The 21445-nt window shown below is 40.0% G+C and overlaps 1 protein-coding gene across 1 annotated transcript; it reads right to left on the bottom strand.

Annotated features, from left to right (window-relative positions):
* Positions 1-968: 968 nt before the first annotated feature.
* On the bottom strand, positions 969-20141 carry LOC147104329 (serine/threonine-protein phosphatase PP1-gamma catalytic subunit A). Its single transcript, XM_085961572.1, has 7 exons — positions 19948-20141; positions 8487-8618; positions 7088-7318; positions 5406-5510; positions 4904-5127; positions 3452-3586; positions 969-1857 (listed from the first exon to the last, which is right to left on the bottom strand). Exons 1-7 carry the CDS (start codon positions 20000-20002, stop codon positions 1768-1770), a joined length of 972 nt encoding a protein of 323 aa, XP_085817698.1. The 5' UTR covers positions 20003-20141; the 3' UTR covers positions 969-1767.
* Between the last annotated feature and the right edge of the window lie 1304 nt (positions 20142-21445).

Below are 21445 nucleotides of genomic sequence, written 5' to 3'. Positions count from 1 at the left end.
ACAGGAATCAAACTGGAGGCCTTCCTCTTGTATATGGTTCACTATCACTCCAGGCCCAGAATATATTGAGAGCTAGCTTTTGCACCTCGAGGAAGCTATATAATCAAATATACACCACAAGAGTCCAGATTTGTAAAAAGGCTTTATTTTTCTTCCCACTTTTGATCATCTTGTGAAATTAATCATTACTTGGTTGAGAGCACAGGCATGCAAACAGATGCCCAGGAATCTGCCGCTGACACTTTTTAACCAGTCACTAGGCTCATGTGGATATGCCCAATTTTGATCTTCCCCAGGATAGTGGTGGAGACGGAGGGAAACAAAAAGCAGCATCGTTTATTTAGCATTGCTCTGTGGCAGTACTGCTGCTAGCAGGAATAGAGTGTGGAGAATAGTGGTATGGTAGTATTTTGACCTTTAAAATCATTAATATTTGTAGCCCCTGCCCCCATCACCTTACAAGTTACAGGGGGGGTACAAGGGGGAATTGGTACAATATCCTTTCACCTATAGGGATCTTGGCCAGACTGAGGCAAAAAAAAAAAAATCAATCATCTGTAAATGAACCAGAAAGAAGTTTAGAACGGCAAGCTCTGAACCATAAGTCATGAGGGAGAGCGCGCAGAGGAAGTTAAAACATTGAGCACTCCAAACAATTGTCACACAGCCTAGTGGCCAATTATATAATGACGTAGAGCCCCGAGAACAGGTTGCTTGCTTGGCCTCAAGGCCAGGGATGATGCATGGCATGGGAAGAGAGAAAAAAAAAAACCCTCCCAATCCCAAAAGAACAGGAATGACTGAATGACAAATACAATTACAAGTACAAGTTCAGTAACCTTCTATGCTAGCCATTTCTCAATCTGTTCTCCACCATCTTTGCCAGATGTTAACTAACCTATTTGTTTGCCATTATAAAACACAAGAAACCTAATATTTTGGACAAATTTTCAAAACAAATCAAAATGCCAAATGTAAAATAATGGCTTTATTTCATCATTTAAAATATACAGTACAGGAAGTGTGCTTAATCAAATTTACGTCATTTTCAGTGATGCTGGCAGAGTGGAGAGGCAGATCCTTCTTCTAATCATGACATCTATACAAGACAGTTGTTTACATGACAGACATGAAGACTTGAAAAAAGCAGACGCATTCCTCTAAATAAAAACATTTTATGAGAAAGTACAAAATTTTTTGAACTATAACTTTGAGGTTTTATAAACAGTATGCCACTTCCTACATTTCAGTGAGATTTGTTCCAAAAAAGGTCAATTACCAGCTCACAAGCACCACCTCTTCAGGTCTTAAAAAAAAGAAAAAAAAAGGAACAACCCATAACTGTCATCACAAGGCATTTACAACACTTTCGTGAACTGTACCAAAAATGTCAAATTTCTGTCAACTACAAATCATCTATTCCCCACCATTTACCACCCCCCTCCCCCCCAAACCACGTTGAAGCCTGCTGAGGAACAGCAGTCAAGCACACACTTGCTAGCAGCTAGTGCCAACAATTGGGAGCCCTGATGCAAGTTAGAGCTACAGTACTATTTTAATATTCTTCCATCTCAGGGGGAGCAGTCAGGTTTGCTGTTCGGAGGCAGCAACCACGGTTCAGTATATCACAGCAGATAAACCACTAGTAGTAATCTAATCCAAGCAAGCCGACAGATACACTTTACACAAAGGGGGGAAAAAAAAGTTTAAAATGGAGACAAACTGGTATAATACAAGTCCGAACAGGCAATGCCAGAGTTCCTGGTTTTATTTCTTGGCTTGTTTTGTGATCATGCTCCTTGGTGGCGTTACAGGCCGGCTTGTATTAGGTTTCTTTTTCTCTGCTGGTTTCAAAATCTAAAAAAAAAGCGTTTAAAAAGAGTAAAATTTTGCCCCCAAGCATCAAAAAGGTTAAACTTTTAACATTTGCAATCGTAGTAAATAGCTACTTGAATAAAATAGCAATTGCAATTATTTGCTTAATTATTCTAGGTCTTGAAATGTAGAAAATCCAAACTGAATTTTCAGCATATTCTGACTACACTTAAATTTAGCATAGGACTGTTCTCAATGTTTTGTTTGTAAAAGGGCTTAATTGTCCTCGACAAACTGTTAATTGTCCAAGACATACTTGCCTTAGAGATGGTGCAATGAAGGTTCACTGGATTGATCCCTGGGATAAGAGGATTGTCCTATGAGGAGAGATTGAGCCTATGTTCTCTGGAGTTTAGAAGAATGAGAGGGACATACAAGATACTGAGGGGGATTGACAGGGTAGATACCAAGAGGTTGTTTCCCCTGACTGGAGAGTCTAGAACTAGGGGGCAGAGTCTCAGGATAAGGAGTCGGCCAATTAAGACGGAGCCAAGAAGGAATTTCTTCACTCAGGGTTGTGAATCTTTGGAATTCTCTACCCCAAAGGCCTGTGGATTCTGAGTCATTTGAGTATATTCAAGGCAGAGATATAGATTTTTAGACTCATGGGGAATCAAGGGATATGGGGATCAAGCAGGAAAGTGGAGTTGAGGTCGAAGATCAGCCATGATCTTACTGAATGGCGGAGCAGGCTCGAAGGGCCTTATGGCCTACTCCTAATTCTTGTTAGGTTCTTAATATAGTGCTGTCATATTAATATATAGTGCTGTCATATTATGTACAATGCTGAATTTAGGTTGACTGAGCAGAACGATTCTCAATCCCAAAATTTGAATCTGATGGGACGTCTAGTTCAGGAGGTTAGCAACCGTAGAGTTTTGATCACTGCAATTAACAGTAGTTTTCACATCTTACTGGGGCAAGTTAAGTCAATTCTTTCCATTTTAAATTCACCTTTTTAGAGCAATTCTTGCAAATAAAGATTTATTTTTCAGAAATGTGTTCTAGTGTTTGATATTAGCAGATACCAGTGGCCCAAACACCACACATTTGCAAGCACATGGAACTTATGAATGTTCAGTTCTGAAATCCTTTATCATATACTCAGCCATTTCCTATTGGACAGTGGATGCTGAGCAAAGTGGCACTACTATAAGTCATTGAGATTTCAGTACATTTTCCAAGTACTCTGCACATGTACAATCACCTAACCATAAACAGTAAATCTGTTCCACCTGTTGAAAAGCTCAAGTGTTGGTGTGCAATGAATATCTCTACTAGAGCTTCCAGTAGACAGTTCAAATAGCCAAGTTCTCAAAAAAATGCATCTCTTGTAACTAGGTTGTGCACATCAAGGCTGAGCTTTTCGATGAGGGCCAAGATCTTCAAGTCTAATGGAACACGATCAGCAGGCTGCTCATGACATTTTCCCATGGAAGGGCCTAGCATTCACTTTACAATAATGTGGCTGTCAGGTACTTAGTTGAGGAAATGAAACTGAAGCCGTAGCACCCCTGTACTGCGAGTTTGCTGCACAAATGAAAACCAAACAACAAATTTAAAAGGTTTATCTCACCTGAAAAGAACACATCAAGGTTTCATCTACACTCATCATGGCACCTGCATTATCAAACTCTCCACAATAATTGGGTGCAGAGAACAAAGTCACCAACTGCCTCTTGGCAAAGAACTCATACCCATCTTCTACAACCTGTTTCAGAAATGGAAACAAAGTGAACATGGATCTCCACTTATCACAACTCCATGCACACACTTCACGTAAAGCAGATATTAACGATGCAGTTACAGACTACTTCTGTTAATTCAAAATTATTGGATAATTTAAAATTGCACTAAAAAGCCTTGCCATTTTAATACATCTGCTTAATTTGAATCAAATAAACAGAAGTAGACAGTATACAGGTGACCAGTAATTTTTAAAAATATATACAAGCAATCAGCTCAGAGTTAAACTGCCTGCTCAAACTGATTCAATAAAAGGTTGTTAACCACTGTAAATGCTATGACAAAATTTGGACAGATGCATGGAGTTTAATCAAACCAAGCACAATACAACAATTTTTAGTTTCCCTACATTCCTTGCATATTCATCCTCAACCCCATTTTTAACTCAATTTAAAATTAAAAGAGTTCTAAATGTGTAAATTGCCAGCAAGTGGAGCAAGCTTTGTTGAATGCAGCAGCCAAATACTGCACAATGCACCTCACACTCCTAATCCCAACACTAGTCTTCTCCAATTACATTCAGTAAAGTAACTTTTTGCATTCTGAATGTAATCAGAGAAAACCCATGTAGTTTGGAGAATACTGTATTAATCTTTGAACTCTTCAGGAGCATGTGATTCAAATTACATCCAAGATGAGCAATTAGGGGAAATTTTTACTGCTTCTTGAAATAGAAAAAAAAAATTGCTCCAGCTCAATATAGATTACACGTCAAGAGTTCCTCGCCACATTAAAGTAGCATTGTGTTGGACATGTGAAACAACTAACTCCACCCACTGGTAACTTGGAAAGAAAAGGTTAAACCTGAGCAACAGAAGCAAATTAAAAAAGGTAGTGTAATCAGTCTTCACATTACATCATTGCCGCTATAGAAACAGTGAATGCGACAAACTAAAAGCTGACAAAAGAGGGTGTATTCGATAAAACGCAAAGGCAAACTAGGTAAAGCCACGTGATAGAACTCAATTGTTAATTGTCATGTATTTTGAGTAACTTAGGTTAGAGATTATCTAGTCAGGTGCTGTATATCTGCATTAAATCAGAATATTTAAATGATTTTAATAGCAAAAGAACTGGGTTTTTGAAGTGTGGATTTAACTGTGAAATTAAGTGGGCTTCTCAGCATTACAGAAGTACCATACTACAAGATAACCATACCACCACGTGATTTAGCAGAATAAATTTGGTCCCAAAAGTCTGAATCTTCCCAAAAAAAAAAAAAAAAAAAAAAAATTACAACAGTAAATTCAAGCGGAGATAAAATAAAACTTCCATGCCATACCTGGTGGGCTCTACAGATCAGATCCAGGTCATGTTTATGAAGGAATTTTGCAACTACTTCTGCTCCAAATGTGAATGAGACACCTCGATCATTCTCGCCCCATCCCAATACATCTTTGTCTGGATCAGACCACAAGAGATCACATAGTAGTCCTTGGTCAGGCACATCAGTGGGTCGCATGATTCGTCTGATTTGTTCCATGGACTGAAGATCAGGTGACAAACCTGATTAAACAGTCAATTTAGTCAATACTCATCTTTTCCCCCTTCCATACCCTGTAATATTGCAACTGTATTGTTACTATTTATAAACTGAGCAGTTTTAAATACACAATTTAAAATTTTGTTCATTCAGCAAACCAAGAAAAAGCCTAAATGTCAACTGACCAAAATAACCTACTCCACATATGTTTATATACTGTACATCCATTAAAGTTACTTTTTAATATCATAAGCCTGAAAAGAGGAAATAGGACCGTGTACTAATACTGAATTATACATACCCCCGTGACAGCAAAATATCTTTTCATCCACAATGGCAGCTATAGGTAAGCAGTTGAAACAGTCTGTAAAGGTCTTCCACAATTTAATATTGTACCTCCTTTTACCTAGAAGACAGACAAGGGGAAGGGGGTGGAAAATAATGTCTCGTCATCAACAGGAACATTAAAAAAAATTAAACAACTTGTATTTATATAGCACCTTTAGCTTAGTAAAATGTCCCAAGGCGCTTCACAGGAGTATTATAAGACAAAAAAATGACACCGAGCCACATCAGGAGAAATTAGGGCAGGTGATCAAAATCTCGGTCAAAGAAGTAGGTTTTAAGGAGCGTCTTAAAAAAGAGGAAAGAGAGGCGGAGAGGTTTAGGCAGGGAATTCCAGAGCTTAGGGCCTAGGCAACAGAAGGCACGGCCACCAATGGTTGAGCGATTATAATCAGGGATGCTCAAGTGGGCAGAATTAGAGGAGCGCAGCTATCTCGGGAGGGGGGGGGGGTTTGAATCTGGGATATAAACACCGCTGTTAAAAAAAAAAGCTTCAAAAATCTAAATGCAGAATGGCTCCTTTTATTTGCACATTGACATTTTGAAAATAAAAATGCTAAACTGAAGGCAGGGAAGAGAGTTTTTAACAATTTACAAGATTGTGTTTCAATAAGAAGTTTTCAAAAGTTTAAAAATGGAGCAAATACCACGTACTGACATAGGTACTAGATTGATACCATCTAGTTGGTCGCTATTTTTAAAAAAGTTGGCAGACCACCATTTGTCAATCTAACGCTAACAAAGCCTTCCCAAATGTAGTTGTAGAGTGCAATTGGCAACAGTTATGGAAAAAAACGTTTGGACACCTCTTTAACTGAAGGAGTTGGGAGATATTTTAAAAATAAAGCCAAAGAAAGATACAGTAGAATGCAACCAAGCAGATTAAAATTTAAAAATAGAAACTAGAACAAGCACACTTTTGCATTTTACTGCCGTTTTTAGCATTAATTTGAAAATGCTACAAAGGTACAAATTCAAATATGCAAAGTGTTAATCAACTTAGCACAAAATGGACTAAAACTATTTCAGTTTGAGCCCAAGTATTCTGTGAAGTCAATATGCCTGCACCATTCGCCAAATAGAAGCAAATGACTCCTCACAGCAGCAACTGAGCTACTAACACTTCAGTGCACCGTTTGACTAGCTCGAGGAGCTAAACATCATAAGGACTGCCTCGCTCATCTTCCCCAACATTCACTTTCTCATATAGTAGCTTTAGAATCAGGATAGGTCAATGGAACGCTTTGTCCCAACTATCAAGGAAAATACTATAGGATATGAGAACAAAGCTATGCAATGCCATAATAAACTTCTCAAAAACAAACAAGAGGGCAGGGGGTGAAGGAGAATAAATAAAATGACCCTTCCAATTCAGTTTAATTACAGGAGAGATGAGGTAATATAAAGGTTGCATTTTTTTTCCATTTAGAGCTTTCAGTTCACCCCAGGAACATTGCTGGGACCACAGGCAGCTGTCAAACTAGAGACGGTAGCTTTAGTTACACTTATATGTTCGACTGTCAACTCAGCAAACTTCTGTTAGAACTTAACAGAATTTTCCAATTACATTAGAATTAAAAAAAGTCATGCAGATTTAACTAGGTTTGTGCAACAGTAGACAACGAAATGTTTCCTTACATTCATCATAAAATCCATAAATTCTGTTTATACTGGCACATTCATGGTTTCCACGCAGAAGGAAAAAATTCTCTGGGTACTTAATTTTATAAGCCAATAGGAGGCAGATAGTTTCCAAAGACTGCTTTCCCCGATCCACATAATCTCCCAGAAACAGGTAGTTACTTTCTGGTGGGAAGCCACCATATTCAAACAATCGAAGTAAATCATAATATTGTCCATGAATATCACCTGAGGAAAAGAAAAGATTCAGTCAGAATAATTTATTAAAAATGCACCAAAGAGTAGTGAAATGTGGAATAGACAGTTAGGTTAACATACAGGATGACAAAGATCATTAGGTGGGGAGTAAAAAGACAAGGAACAACCTGGCTGGGGTGGGGGTGTGGAGAGAAAGAAGAAAAAAGATGCAGATATATTTGCTCCAAAAGTCATATGATTGTGCACAGTGATGTGCAGTTTGGTCTTATGCTAAGCAGCCTTGGACTCAAACCCTCAAAAATCACATGATTTACATTTCCTCTCAATACAACAGAAGCAGTAACAAAAAACACAATTTCCTGTATGTGCATTATGGGGTTGAACTATTAAAAGTTTGCAACAAAAGAAACACAACCATTGCATTACATGCCTACCCATAGTACCAGACAGCACATCCATAGTTGAATCTGCAGTTCATCTCAGACACGTGCAAAAGAGAAGAGCAATCCAACAATAATCCCATTAACTATGAATTTTTAAAAAAAAATTGGGATGGAAACCCTCCACCATTGATGACAGCCTAAGTCTTTCATAAATTTCTAGAATAAAGGCTCTTCCCAAAGCCACTTGCAGCATGACAGAACGTAGAACCACAGCAGGCACACTCTGCATCCTGACTACATTACACAGCATCCCATCTGCTGGAATACTTACTAAGAGGCTACCCATGCCTCAAATGATACTCCAAAGAAACTTGCACAAACCTCTCACCACCTTTAAAGGATTTAAACAAATACTTTATCAATTTTCTGTAGAAATGGTTTAATTTTCACACTATGCAATAAAAAAGACAGATTGAACACTCATTTTACAAGTTAAAAACATGGTTTTCTTTTTAATGGTAACACCAACATTGAGTAAGGTTTCATTCAATAAGTCACTTTGTTCTAATTGAGGGTAGACACAATTTTTTTTAAAGTACAATAATTATACTGACAGCAAAATTAAAATGACTGTTAAGAGTTAAGATTAATACATTGCTTCTAAATGAAATATTCAAATATTTTGACTTGTACAAACTACAGTACAATACAAGCCAAATATTCAGCATAACTAGGAAGAGACAATGAGGTTATATAGGTTTAAAACATTCAAGATAAGCACAAGAACAAGGCAATAACTGATCAAAGCTACTTACCACATATTTTCAACGGAGCTTCAAGTTCTAGAAGAATAGGTTGACTGAGGAAGATTTCACGAGACTTGAGGCACAAGCCTCTGATCTCATTCTCTTGGAGCTGTACGTTTTTACCTGGTTTAGAACCTCGCACTAGATTGTGGAAGGAAGAGAAATAATCAACTAACTGCTGGTACATTCATTTGGGAATTTGTACAGTCAGCTTTAATTGCTTTGCTTTTGCAGTTTATAATATAAAAGCTCTACTGGATTACTGCCCTACGACATACACCCAGATAGCTACCGTTCCTGTGTTGATGTACTATTAAAATATTGCAGCAGCAAAATATCAACAATGCAACCTTTCCTGGTTAAATCTAGACAGGCCCCAAAGGTTAGGTAATTGCAGCAAGTAGTCTGATCCTGAACCACAGACTTGAAAAATCCCAAAATTCAAATGACTCATCGGTGCTGACTTGGATTTCAGCTAGGCAGCAGTGCAGACACAATTGACCTCTGTCCATCAGCTGGGCAGAGACAAAACTAAGGCATTCAAGGGTCTGTGAAATAAGTATACTTTGAATATTCCTGTAATCAATCATCATTTTCAGCACTAGCTAAAGCAAACTTAACCACGCTTTGAAGTTTAAAATAAAAAGCTACAAACACATGCATTTCAAAAATTCCCCATGGATTTCTCCAAAGTGAAGACTGTACTTCAGTCATCAAGGTAAACTACAAGTTATTACAGTGCAATTCTACAAGTCAGTGATTAAAATTCACTTACTGCCAGAATTATGCCTTTTAAAAGAAAAAGAAAAAGTTAAATCAGTAAGATTCTCCAAAACAAGACTTCACTAAGCAGAGATGAGAAATAGCACCCCACAGTATGTCAAAAGGACTCATTTCAGTCAAGATGTAAATTTATACTTCCAAGCCTAAACATGTACAGCCAAACTTGATGTAGCCGAACAGGCATCATATAAAAAAGGTGGATAATCGTAACCGTGCGTAGTTCATCCAACTCACAAGTGAGGATGACAACCTAGTAAGGTTAGCAATGGCCAACGATCAATTGTATGTTTTTGTGAAAGCAGCAGACTATTTGAATACCAGAGGAAATGCAAGCCATGAATTTTATTGAATCATAGCTGGAAGATTTCATGCAAATCCCCAGTGTCATTCATGTTCCAAAACAGATCAGTGTAAGGTTCTTGCACCAAATAGTTATGTCAAAATCTAAAACTGCATTCTTCTATTTCTTAATGGTTACAATATTCTGAAAAAATTATGAGTGGTTACTATAAATGCATAGCAACAAGGACAAAGGTTATGCAAATATACCCAAATTTAATTAAAACATTTTCTAGGTTAATCAAAATTAAATTACCCATTTAAATTTGATTTTGTAGAACATTGAGTAATGAGTGCATTACCTTTTTAATGCCATCTATTTTCCATGCCCCCCCCCTCCTTTGTGGTCTCCACCGAGCAGGCAGCAATTACAACTAACCCAGAGTCCTCCACTTTTGTTGCTCGTGCTCGCTAAAAGGTGCACATGACCAGCAGTATGGGGACCATGGACACACTGATCCACGTGTTCCAATAAGCTGCAGTACTGGCGCACCCCTCCCCTCAAATAGAACACTTCAACTCAGATGATGGAATATGAAGCAGTTCAAATGACTTACTGGTTTGTATATGCAACAAGCATAATCCTCAATAGAATGTATACCAGATACAAGATTTGTATTTATAGAGACAGACAGCTTTGGGGCTGGTTGGAAACGGCCAAATGCAATAAAGGTTCAAGGAGTTCCATCCCCAGAATGGTAGGACATGACTCTGGAACGGTAACAGCAAGTCCTTGTCAAAGTAAATGGACAGATGAAAATTTTCTCATCTGCTTATGAAGCTTGAGAATATGCATAAATTTAACGGACCGTATCATTCAGTGCCACATATCTGCTGCCGAGGGAGCGGGCAGGGAAGTGGCTTTGAGCCCAAGATCAGCCATGATTTTATTGAATGACAGAGCAGGCTCGAGGGGCCAAGTGGCCTATTCCTGCTCCTATTTCTTATTTTCACAGACATTAAAAAGATAGGAAATCCTTCAACTAAGTAATGGACTGGTTGTCAGATGCAAATGAGAGATCTGTGAAGAATTTTGAGAGATGACAGAATGCGATCTGGGAGAAGTAAATCCTCCTTACTGACATTTAATAGACCAGATCATGAATTAGGAATATGTTCCATAACTCAAGGAAGCTCAGTTATTACTGGTCAATGTAGGAAATAATTTCATCTCAATGTCTTGTCCGTGGTGATGTGCTGGAGCCGGAAAGACCATCCCCCCTCCCACATGGCTCCCTGCCTAGCCTATGCTCTATTCCCTGCTAAATTGGATACTCATCCATTACAAATAAATGCTTCAACTAAGTCAGCATTGATTCTGCAACAGTTCTCCCCACTGAAAGTTCTGAATTCTGAACATTCATCATCCTCCTCAAAAAGTTGAGCTCACTGAGCTGTCCTTTACATAGTTCAGTAGTCTTCAACCTAGAACCATTTTTCATATTTCACAAATTTTTTCCACATTTCATAGGGATAGGAAATATTTCAGTGATTCAATATTGTGCACTATTTATTCTTTAGGTTGAACTAATGAGGGTAAGCATATCTGTTCCTACACACGTGACACACAACAGTCAACCACAATATATTTCATACATGACCTTTTTGAATTCTTGTCTCTAATGCAGAGTTGTGAATCCCTTAAATAAAAAGCTGTCCGTCCATCAACAGCAGTTAGATCGCTGTTGCATAAATGTCAGATTTTTCCTGTTTGATTAATGCTGCTGACGAAGGGTTTTGACCTGAAACGTTGACTCTATTTCTCTCTCCACGGATGTTGCCTGGCCTGCTGAGTTTTTCCAGCATTTTCTGTTGTTACAACCAAAATATAAGTTGGCTCAAATACTCTAATGGAACTGTCTCTTCACAGGTACTTGTGTTAAAACAATGGATATGGAACAATGGTAAATGGGATTGAAGGTACAAATCAGCCATCATCTAATTGAATGACAAAACAGGCACAAGAGGCTGAATGACCTACTCCTGTTCCTAAAAACACAGTAGGATTGACTCCCAGTATTATCAATGTGACTATTTGAAACAATACCAAAAAAAGGAACCTCTATTGAACTTTAAAGGTATAATAAAAAGGCAGTTATAAAGTGAGATACAGCAGTAGGATCAAATGTTACTCGGCTTGTTTTTCTTCATAGTATAATCGCAACATTAATCAAACAGGAAAAATCTGACATTTATGCAACAGCGATCTAACTGCTGTTGATGGACGGACAGCTTTTTATTTAAGGGATTCACAACTCTATTCTGCATTAGAGACAAGACTTCAAAAAGGTCATGCATGAAATAATTCCAGCAGGTCTATCGAGTTACAAATCACCACACTGCATAGATAAGCTTCACCATTGGTACCATAATACTTAAAAATTGTCAATACCTCATGGGAGGAAAAAGAAAAAAAAAAAAAGCAGACTTGAGTTAATTACCAAACTAGGAAAACAAAAATTAATCACTGGAAACATATTCAGATTACCACAATATGCTAGTGTCAATAGATAAAATTTCAACAGTGTATAGTTTAGTTAGCTCCTTCCCAATTAAGTAAATCAGACTGCCAAATGAAAAAGGAAACAAACAAAACAAAGTGCCATTAAGAATTCTTTCAACTTTAAAAGCTTGACCTAAATTAATTCTTCATTAAACCACAGATGCAAGATATAAAAACTACATCTTGTCTGGGTTGATTAAATCAAGCAAAGATGTTTGCAAAGAGTCCCCAACATAAGCATGTTTCCAGCCACCATGCTTAGAAATATAGGATCCATCAACTGAAGCAAGCATATTTAGCACCATGCAGGAAAACCCTTTCCATAGATCAATGCACCATGCAGGAAAACCCTTTCCATAGATCAATGTACCAGGCAGGAAAACCCTTTCCATAGATCAATGCACCATGCAGGAAATCCCTTGCCATAGATCAATGCACCATGCAGGAAATCCCTTGCCATAGATCAATGCACCATGCAGGAAAACCCTTTCCGTAGACCAATGCACCATGCAGGAAATCCCTTTCCATAGATCAATGCACCATGCAGGAAATCCCTTTCCATAGATCAATGCACCATGCAGGAAAACCCTTTCCGTAGACCAATGCACCATGCAGGAAATCCCTTTCCGTAGACCAATGCACCATGCAGGAAATCCCTTTCCATAGATCAATGCACCATGCAGGAAAACCCTTTTCATAGGTCAATGCACCATGCAGGAAATCCCTTTCCATAGATCAATGCACCATGCAGGAAATCCCTTTCCATAGATCAATGCACCATGCAGGAAATCCCTTTCCATAGATCAATGCACCATGCAGGAAAACCCTTTTCATAGGTCAATGCAAGACTACTAGTTTTTAAAGAAGTCATTATAAAGAACTCGACAGTCAACTTTTCCCTCAATTTTCTCACTTACTTTCCTGAAAGTGACGACTCTTGCTGGGGTACCTCATCCAAGAGGCCATTTTTCATTTATGACTCTACATAAATGTGTTTCAACAGGCTATTTGACCAGAGGTTGTTGAGGGAAGGAGAAAGAGTAATTATAGCCGAAACCAAGATCCGCATATATAGAACTGCTAACAGGAGTCACTGGATTCAGATTAGGAATGGGAATGCTATTTTTTTTTAATTTTTTTTTTAATTTTTTTTAATTTTTTTTAAATAAACCCTCCAGAGTTTGGGAGCATGGAGCCAAATTGTAGATGTCCCAACAATGCTGTTGTTGAGGTCAGTTAACTCATCAAAGACCAGAATCAAACTAAAAGAATCTCCAAACCATTATGGTTTAGCTCCACACAGTGCACTTGCACACTGAGCAATGCAGGTAGCTGTAATTTATTATTTCACACATTGAGCATTACAAGCACTATAGTTAGTCAAATTTACCCTGCTACCCAGACAAAGCAAAATACTACTTTGTAATCTGAATTTAGAGCAAAACATGGGCAATTCTAACAGCTGAATTAACTAGACGTTTAGTTGATTAGTGTAGGTATACAAAGTTTGAGAGTGAAAGAGTACTAGTTAGGAGTCTGGTCTGTCTGTGCAAAGCATTTTCAATCAGAAAAGGTCTGTCTGGCATGTTATTTAATAATTAGACATATTTGTATGAGGGTCACACATCATACATGCAAAAATGACTACTGCTCAATTTCTCACCCCCCCACCCCCCAATCACTTTTCTTTCCTTCCCAATAAGATATTGTATGGATGTTTTAACATGGGAACATGATGTCAAGACACAAGCCAACAACAACAAAATTTATGCTCAAGGTAAAGGATGTCAATTCTGGGAAATAAAATACTTGTTGCCATTAGTATTAAAAATTCCTCAGCTCAGGGATGTAAAGCTTACACCCAATTGTGATATTAAAGTGGAAAAAATGCACACCATCTGTACTACTGTCCTTCATGAATACAGTCAAATGTGAAGCAATTTTGTACTAGTGACTCACACCTCTTACACACCTTAAACTTTGCACCCTTATAACCAGAGGAAAGACTTTGCTTCCATCACGGAGCTAGATTGCCACTTAATTACCAAAGGTAAAAAGATATTTGCCTACATGGGATCCAGAAATGCGATTCCTGTACACCCTTCTCTGCTGGTTACTTTACCTGCTGTCGGTGCTCCAGTTGGAAGCCGAAGATCTAGGATTTGCACTGCAAATTAGGGAGGGAATCTAGTTGCGTTTCTACATTCAAATGGAGAACTGGCAGTAGCTCAAGGCCCAAAAAAGACTGGAGATCTGAATGCATTGGTATCTCAAGAGTCTGCAATCACTGGCATTCATCCAACATAAAAGTGCCTTCAACCACTGCACTACTCAATCCTGACAGGTTGTATATGCATACCCACACATGGATTAACTAGCTGGCTAAGAGCACTGGCGCAGACTTCTATAAATCTAAGAAAATTGTTAATATTTTAAGATAGAAAACAATACACAGTACATCTGGCAAGGGCTATTTTAGCCAAACGAATAGGAACATGTGTTCTAGTGTTAGTTGTAAAACAATGTTCAAGAGCAAAATGGTGGTCCAAGATTGGCAGCTTTGATAGGATGAAGTATAGTTGGTATTTGCCAAGTATGTGTAAACAAATATTAAGGGATAGATAACTCTAGACAAACTTTACAGTTCCTTTAATATATCACAGTTGTCTGACTCATATGGTTCAGAAATATACTACATCCCTAGAAGATGCATCTCTTTGCAATGGACCCCTCCCCATCGCCAAGTATTCTCTCCAGTAATGAGGCATTGAAAAATGTAATTAAGGAATACAATAAGCTTCATGAAGCACACACTTAGTGACAGAAGGTAGACTGATTAATCCTAAATCCAACTGCAATAAATTATCTAGTTACTATTTTTTTTCAAATCAGCATAGCATAAAGACATGAGTGTACTACCATCTAAAGGGCAGGTTTTGTACATGTTGCAATTTAAAGCAGTTATCTTAGGAGTGCCAATAGCAAACATGCAGTTCCCCCATTATTAAGGCACTCAAATATTAATGAAGTGGCCTCCAGGGTTCCAACACTGCAGCCCCAAATGTTTGGGTCTTCAGATCTGCTGTTGGATTGGAAGCGCCTATTCTGGTCCACTACACACTGGCGTTATTTTGTGTCGAGATAAAATAGCAAGATCGTCCAGTGGAGACAGGAAGAACAAAAAAGAGAAGACCCAAGGCATGTCCAAAGAAGAGGGGAATGGTGGGTGTGGCACATCAAATATACCTTCTTGTGAAGGAGTACTACTATTAAATGGGTGTAAATGCAGCACTTAAAAAGAAAACTTCATATACCATAGGTAGCTCAAGGAAGGTGGACCAGTCTACCCTGAAGTCAAAGGCAGAATTAAGCACTACTCTGCCAAGCTGCAAAAAGGGCATGGTAACACTGTTTGATGAAGGTGTGTGGAATTAGACCATGGCACAGATGTAAACACTGGTGTAAACAGTAGCCAAGGGCCTTTCGCTCTGCAAGCCAGTGTAATCTATTGCCAAAATGTTGTATAAATTTCCAAGAGTCAGGACATGCATAGCTAGGGGTAGTTCATTCAGACATTTGCCCAGTTAACAGTAAACGATCATTTAGTCTTAGCTGGAATGAGGGAGCTTTGGATCAGGATTCATAATGGGTTTGAAGAACAGCTGTCTCCATAATAACCAGCAAATTATCAGGATTCGAGGGGGCAGAGGACACTCCACACACAACCAGATATTAGAATATTTTGACTAATGAAGACAAGGTCAAAGGGACATACCTTGCATTTTCAAAGGACCTCCATCAAGCTGTCAAGGGATTACATTATTGGTAATGTTATGCAGTTCATCTCAATGTAATGAGTTATCATGGACTTGCAACCAAAACTTCAAATGATGCAGTGGAGTTATCTAGCTTTCAAAAGTTACAGAATTTTGAGGTATAGGGTAGATCTGAATGTCTTCTTGGGGAATAATAATAAAATTTTTGCCTGGGCTTGAAAAATACCTCCCGATCCAAAATTGTCACCTTGTTCAGCTAAAGTGGAACCCTGTGTTCCAAACAATCTTAGGAGATTTCAGAGAGCTAATTTAAGTAGTGCAAGACAAATGGGTGTGGAGGACCAACAGTGCCTCACCCAGAGGGTAATAGCTTGAAGTCATTGACCCATTGCACACACATGCAAGTGTTAAAAAACCCAGAATACTTGATTTTGTATCTAGATATATAGAACACAAAAGCAAGTAAGTAATGTGAAACTTGCACAAGACCTTAATTAGTCTGCAGTTTGAATATCGTATACTTTGACTTGCAATCATGGGTCTTGGGTCAAATTTGGCATCCAACCAGCTTCTATTCCAAGCAGCAGCAGCAAAAACCACAGGCGAACAGGGAAGAACAGCACATTCATTTCAGTCCCCCTCTACCAAGTCCCCCAAGGGTACTCTTAGACCCGTGTGAATAAGGAGAATTCATTATCCAAATCACTGCCCCCTTTCAAGTAGAAAATGTCAAAAACAATTTGTGCATGCACATACAACATCTAAAATGCACTTACAAAAAGATTTACTGGAGTTGCCCAGCACAGTAAATGGGACAAAGTTCACTGGGTCCACAAGGACTACAACTTGCAAACATGTATTTTCAGTATCACACCTATGCCAGATTTAGAACTTGCAGATGAGAAAAGTGAAAATGGTCAGGCTGCAGCCAGTTGGCCATCATTCTGCTCAAGGTGATTTTTCAAGGGGAAAACTCCAAGTACAGAGCAATAAACCATCCTGTCCAAAACACCACTTTCATTAATTATCTCATATGTTCGAGTGAACAGTTGCTCTGAGCATTGGGAGCAAGTGTGCATTACAAATGTCTCATCTGAAGGAAAGGTGGTCATCTCCACCCATGCATCACAAAACTAGATGCAGTCAAAAAATCAATTTCAACTCTTAATAATTTGATCAACAAAGTGAAGACCTTAGCAACAATTTCAACCGATTCCTGATACAATACAGCTGGTCAAAATTGTTACCTTCCTGGTATGAACCTACAAGTAACAAAGTTTTACTCAAGAATAAAGCAAAAAAAAGTAGGGAAATTTAACAGCAATGGATAAAATTGTTAAGTACAGGAAACTCTCTTAACCGGCAAAATTCAGGAGTAGGTTCAGGTAAGTTTTACTATATATTAGTGGCCGTGTAACCGGGGTTCCTGCACCTGTGGCCGTGTAACCGGGGTTTCTGCACCTGTGGCCGTACAACAGGGACTCCTGGATCTGTGGCCGTGCAACCGGGACTCCTGCACAAGTGCCGTGTAACCGGGGCTCCTGCACCTGTGGCCGTGTACGGGGCTCTCGTACCTTGGTAAGTATACCTCTGTAATCCGGACTTTTTGATCAGCCAGCACCACGCCGGTCCCGGATAAAAAAAAGTTTCCTGTAAATTTAATACAGGCCTGCCAAGCATCACTCATTAGGAGTGGTATTTATTTTGGCTCAAAAACCTGGCCTATTTTGATGTATGATCCAAGTGAAACAGCTGCACATCTTTAAATAGGTTTGGAACCGATGTTGCTCCCCCTCCCTTTGCCCCACTATTGGCTGTTGTGCCTTTAGTTATATAGATCCCACTCTCTGGAATTTCCTCCCCAAACCCATCTGCTTCTCCACCTCCCTCCTCTACTAAAGCCCAGGTCTTTGGTCACCCCTTCTAAATCTCTCTCTGGGTCAGCATCTGTTCGCCTCCCCCTGCCCCCACAACACCTCTGAAACACACTGGGATGGTTTCTACATTAAAAAGGCATTATAGGTTATTATCACTATTCTAGAAATAAATGCTGCAATTTATTCTAGGCCTTATGTTGCCAAAACTTGTGTCACAATGAATTACTTTGCAGAGTACAGTGAACTATGTAGAAGAAAAAAAAGACCTACTCACATTTTTATTTACCTTTCACACCCTCAGGATGTCCCAAAGCACTTTACACCTTGAAAGTAATTAATGGGTGTAGCCAATTTTCACATAGCACGGTATCTCAAACAGCAATGAGATAATTAACCAGATAGTCTGTTTTGGAGGTGTTGGTTGAGAAATAGTTGTTGGCCAGGACTTCAGGTGAACTTCCATTCTGCTCTTCAAATAACACAATGGGATCCATTACATCCACTTGAGCAGGCAAGGGCCTTAGTTCAATGTCACATCCGAAAGGCAACACACTTCCAACAATGCAGTACTCCTTCAGTACTGCGTTGAGGTATAGCCTAGATTACATGTGCAAATCTTAGTGGGATTTGAACCCACAACCTTCTGACTCAAGGCAAGAGTGCTAAGGCCGATACATTAACCAGCCAAAGTCAGCAATGCCCATCACAAGCAGTAGTGAACTGAACTTTGGTTGGGGAAGGGAGATTGAAGGAGGAATACTGGTCACACCACCAAAACTCCCTACCCTTTGAATAATAAAAACACTTGCATTTATATAGCACCTTTCACAACCTCAGGACATCCCAAAGCACTTTACAGCCAATAAATTACTTTAGAAGTGGTTACTGTTGTAATGTAGAAAATGTGGCAACCAATTTGCACACAGCAAGGTCCCACAAACAACAATGTGATAAGGACCACAATCGGTTGGTTGAGGGATAAATATTGACCAGGACACACCATGGGATCTTTAACATTGGCTCATATTTCTTTGGAAGGACTCATCCTGATAATGTCACTAATAAAGATTTCCTTATATGTCAAATATTAAGATTCAGGCAATTCTGAATCCTTTAATCAGGAGGAAAATAAGTAATCGTGCACCCCCACCCAAAAAATAATAATGCAGGCCCTATAGCACAATCTTAATATACCTTCGGATCTAACATCACTGTGTACTTTTCTACCTGCAGAACACCAGTTTCATTTAACAATGGGAACAGATAAGCAACGCCACATGGCTAGGAAAAACAATTACTTACCCTTTCTGCCTGCAAGTAATGTTGGATACCGGTCAGTAATCCAACTTTAAAAGCAGATAACTTTCTCTGAAGTGCAGGATTAGATTACTATCTTGCAATTCGGGAGATGGGGAGGAAGAGAATCGCAGTAACTGTCCTCTTATACATGTAAAGGTGATGCTCAAAGGCTCCATGACGCCATGTAACATTCACACATCTTAGTATAACTCTCGCTTCCAAAAAAGGTTGATTTTTGGCCTGTAAAGGGGCAAGATCGGTATCCCAGCCCTACGCGCGATCGAGACACTATAGATGGAGGCAATGGTTCACTCTTGCAGGATTGGGTTAGTGGCGCACGGTAAATAAAGACTCGGGGATCAGAGGCCGGCCGCCCGCCACTGTCAGCCACTGTCAGTGTCCGCTCCGCCATTTCTGAAGCCGCTCCGAGCAACCCCCAAAACATCAAAATGGATCCTGCCGGCTGCTCGGCTCGATAATAAGCGGGGGACCTCTCCCTAGGCCCAGCCATTAGCGCGCACACACACACAGGGCTCCCGGGGAGGGGGCGGGTGGTGTAAGCTGGGATCCCGGAGCGATGGCGGGGGGAGCTCTGATTGAAGCCGGGCGGCCGGGTACAGGGCGTGGGGCCGATCACACCATGGAGAAGAGAGAGAGAGAGAGAGAGAGAGAGAGAGAGAGCGCGAGTTAAAGTAGAGACGGTGGGGTGGGTGAAATCGGCGCACGGTCACCGTGGGATCCCCCCCCCCCCTCCCTTCCCCTGAGGGATATATTTTTGAAGCCGTCCCGGCCGCCAGTAACGAACAGGGAGGGGGAGACAATAGCGTCTCCCGGGTGCGAGGCGAGGCGCGATCCCCCTCCCCGCGCTAACGGCCGCTTTCCCCATCACTCACCTTCCAACAACCTTTGAATGATGCTGTCTATGTTAAGCTTGTCGATGTCGGCCATAATTCCGGGCAGTAGCTCGGGGTGTTATCTCCCTCTCTCCTCTCTCTCGCTGGCCGCTCCTTCCCTCTCTCCTCCCGAGCTTTCCTTTTTAAAAAAAAAACCACCGTAAAAAATGGCGTCACCGCTCGGCGGAAGGATAGCGGAGCAGAGCCGCGAACTATTTATTCGGCTCTTGCCGCGTTACTCCCTGTGGTTTTTTTTCCGCCCTACGTGCGCATGCTCCTACCAACCCAAAGAAACAAAGTCCGCTACCCATTACCATCTCCTTTTGCTTTTTACAATCATACCTTTTCTCAGTTAATCACTCTTGCCTTCCACTCTATCACAGACCTTCCCTTTTCTTCTTTCCTCCCCTCTCCCCTGCACTTGCTTAAAGTCTGTTACATCTCCAACTTTTTCCAGTCCTAACCAAAGATGGTCGACCTGAAATGTTAACTCTGTTTCTCGCTCCACAGATGCTGACCTGACCTGCTGCGTATTTCCAGCATTTTCTGTTTTTGAAACAAAGTCTTTGTCATGGCGATCTATTCTACGCATTGGCAACGTGCATTCGAGGTTGCAGCCCCCCTTCCACTACTTGAAGGGGCTGCACCTCAATTTTTTTGTTGCACTTCAGTTCCACGCTATCCCCCTGATCTTTGGTCATCCGGTGCGGAGAGGAGCAGGCAAGTCGGAGGTGTCCATGCTTGAGGCCTTCCGCAACCGGTGGGCACCGGAGGGACTGGAGTGCTTCATCACTCACCACCCACCCAACAAAACAGATTTTTAATTTAATTTGTTAAGTTTCCTTTAAATTTTGTTTAAGTTACAGTTTTATTGGTTGTGCCCCTGTAAAAGGGGGGCACCTGCTTCATTTTTTATTGGTGATGGCACCAGCCATCAATTACCAAAATTAAACAAAAAGAGGTGGCAACGTGCATTATAACAGTTGCTACTGCTTAATATAATTTAATGCAATTATAATAACATATCTCAAAACTGCATCGAACTACACCGCCCAGATCTCTCAGCCAAGCAAAATAATATTAAAATACTGGATGCTTCTGAGCTGCCCCCTGAAACTGCCAAGCAGTCCCTGAACTCTTACCCGTGTGTTAATTTAATAATCAGGCTTCAAGGAACACAGGTAAAATAACACATGGTGGATAACATGGTATAATACCCCTCTCTTTACAAGTCATCCAATTTGCTACAAGGATCACCCCAGGATTCCCTAGTGTATATCATAGAATCACAGAATCGTACAGCACAGAAGGAAGCCATTCGGCCCATCGAGCCTGTGACGGCTCTTTGAAAGAGCGATCCAATTAGTCCCACTGCCCTGCTTTTTCCCCATAGCCCTGTAAATTTTCCCCTTCAAGTATTTATCCAATTCCCTTTTGAAAGTTATTATTGAATCAGCTTCCACCACCCTTTCAGGCAGTGCATTGTGGATTATAACAA

This window comes from Somniosus microcephalus, chromosome 19, assembly GCF_052327205.1.
Source record: "Somniosus microcephalus isolate GS21.2 chromosome 19, FLI_Smic_1.0, whole genome shotgun sequence".
In the NCBI taxonomy this organism is placed as follows: Eukaryota; Metazoa; Chordata; class Chondrichthyes; order Squaliformes; family Somniosidae; genus Somniosus; species Somniosus microcephalus.
This window is presented reverse-complemented; position numbering and strand designations above follow the sequence as displayed.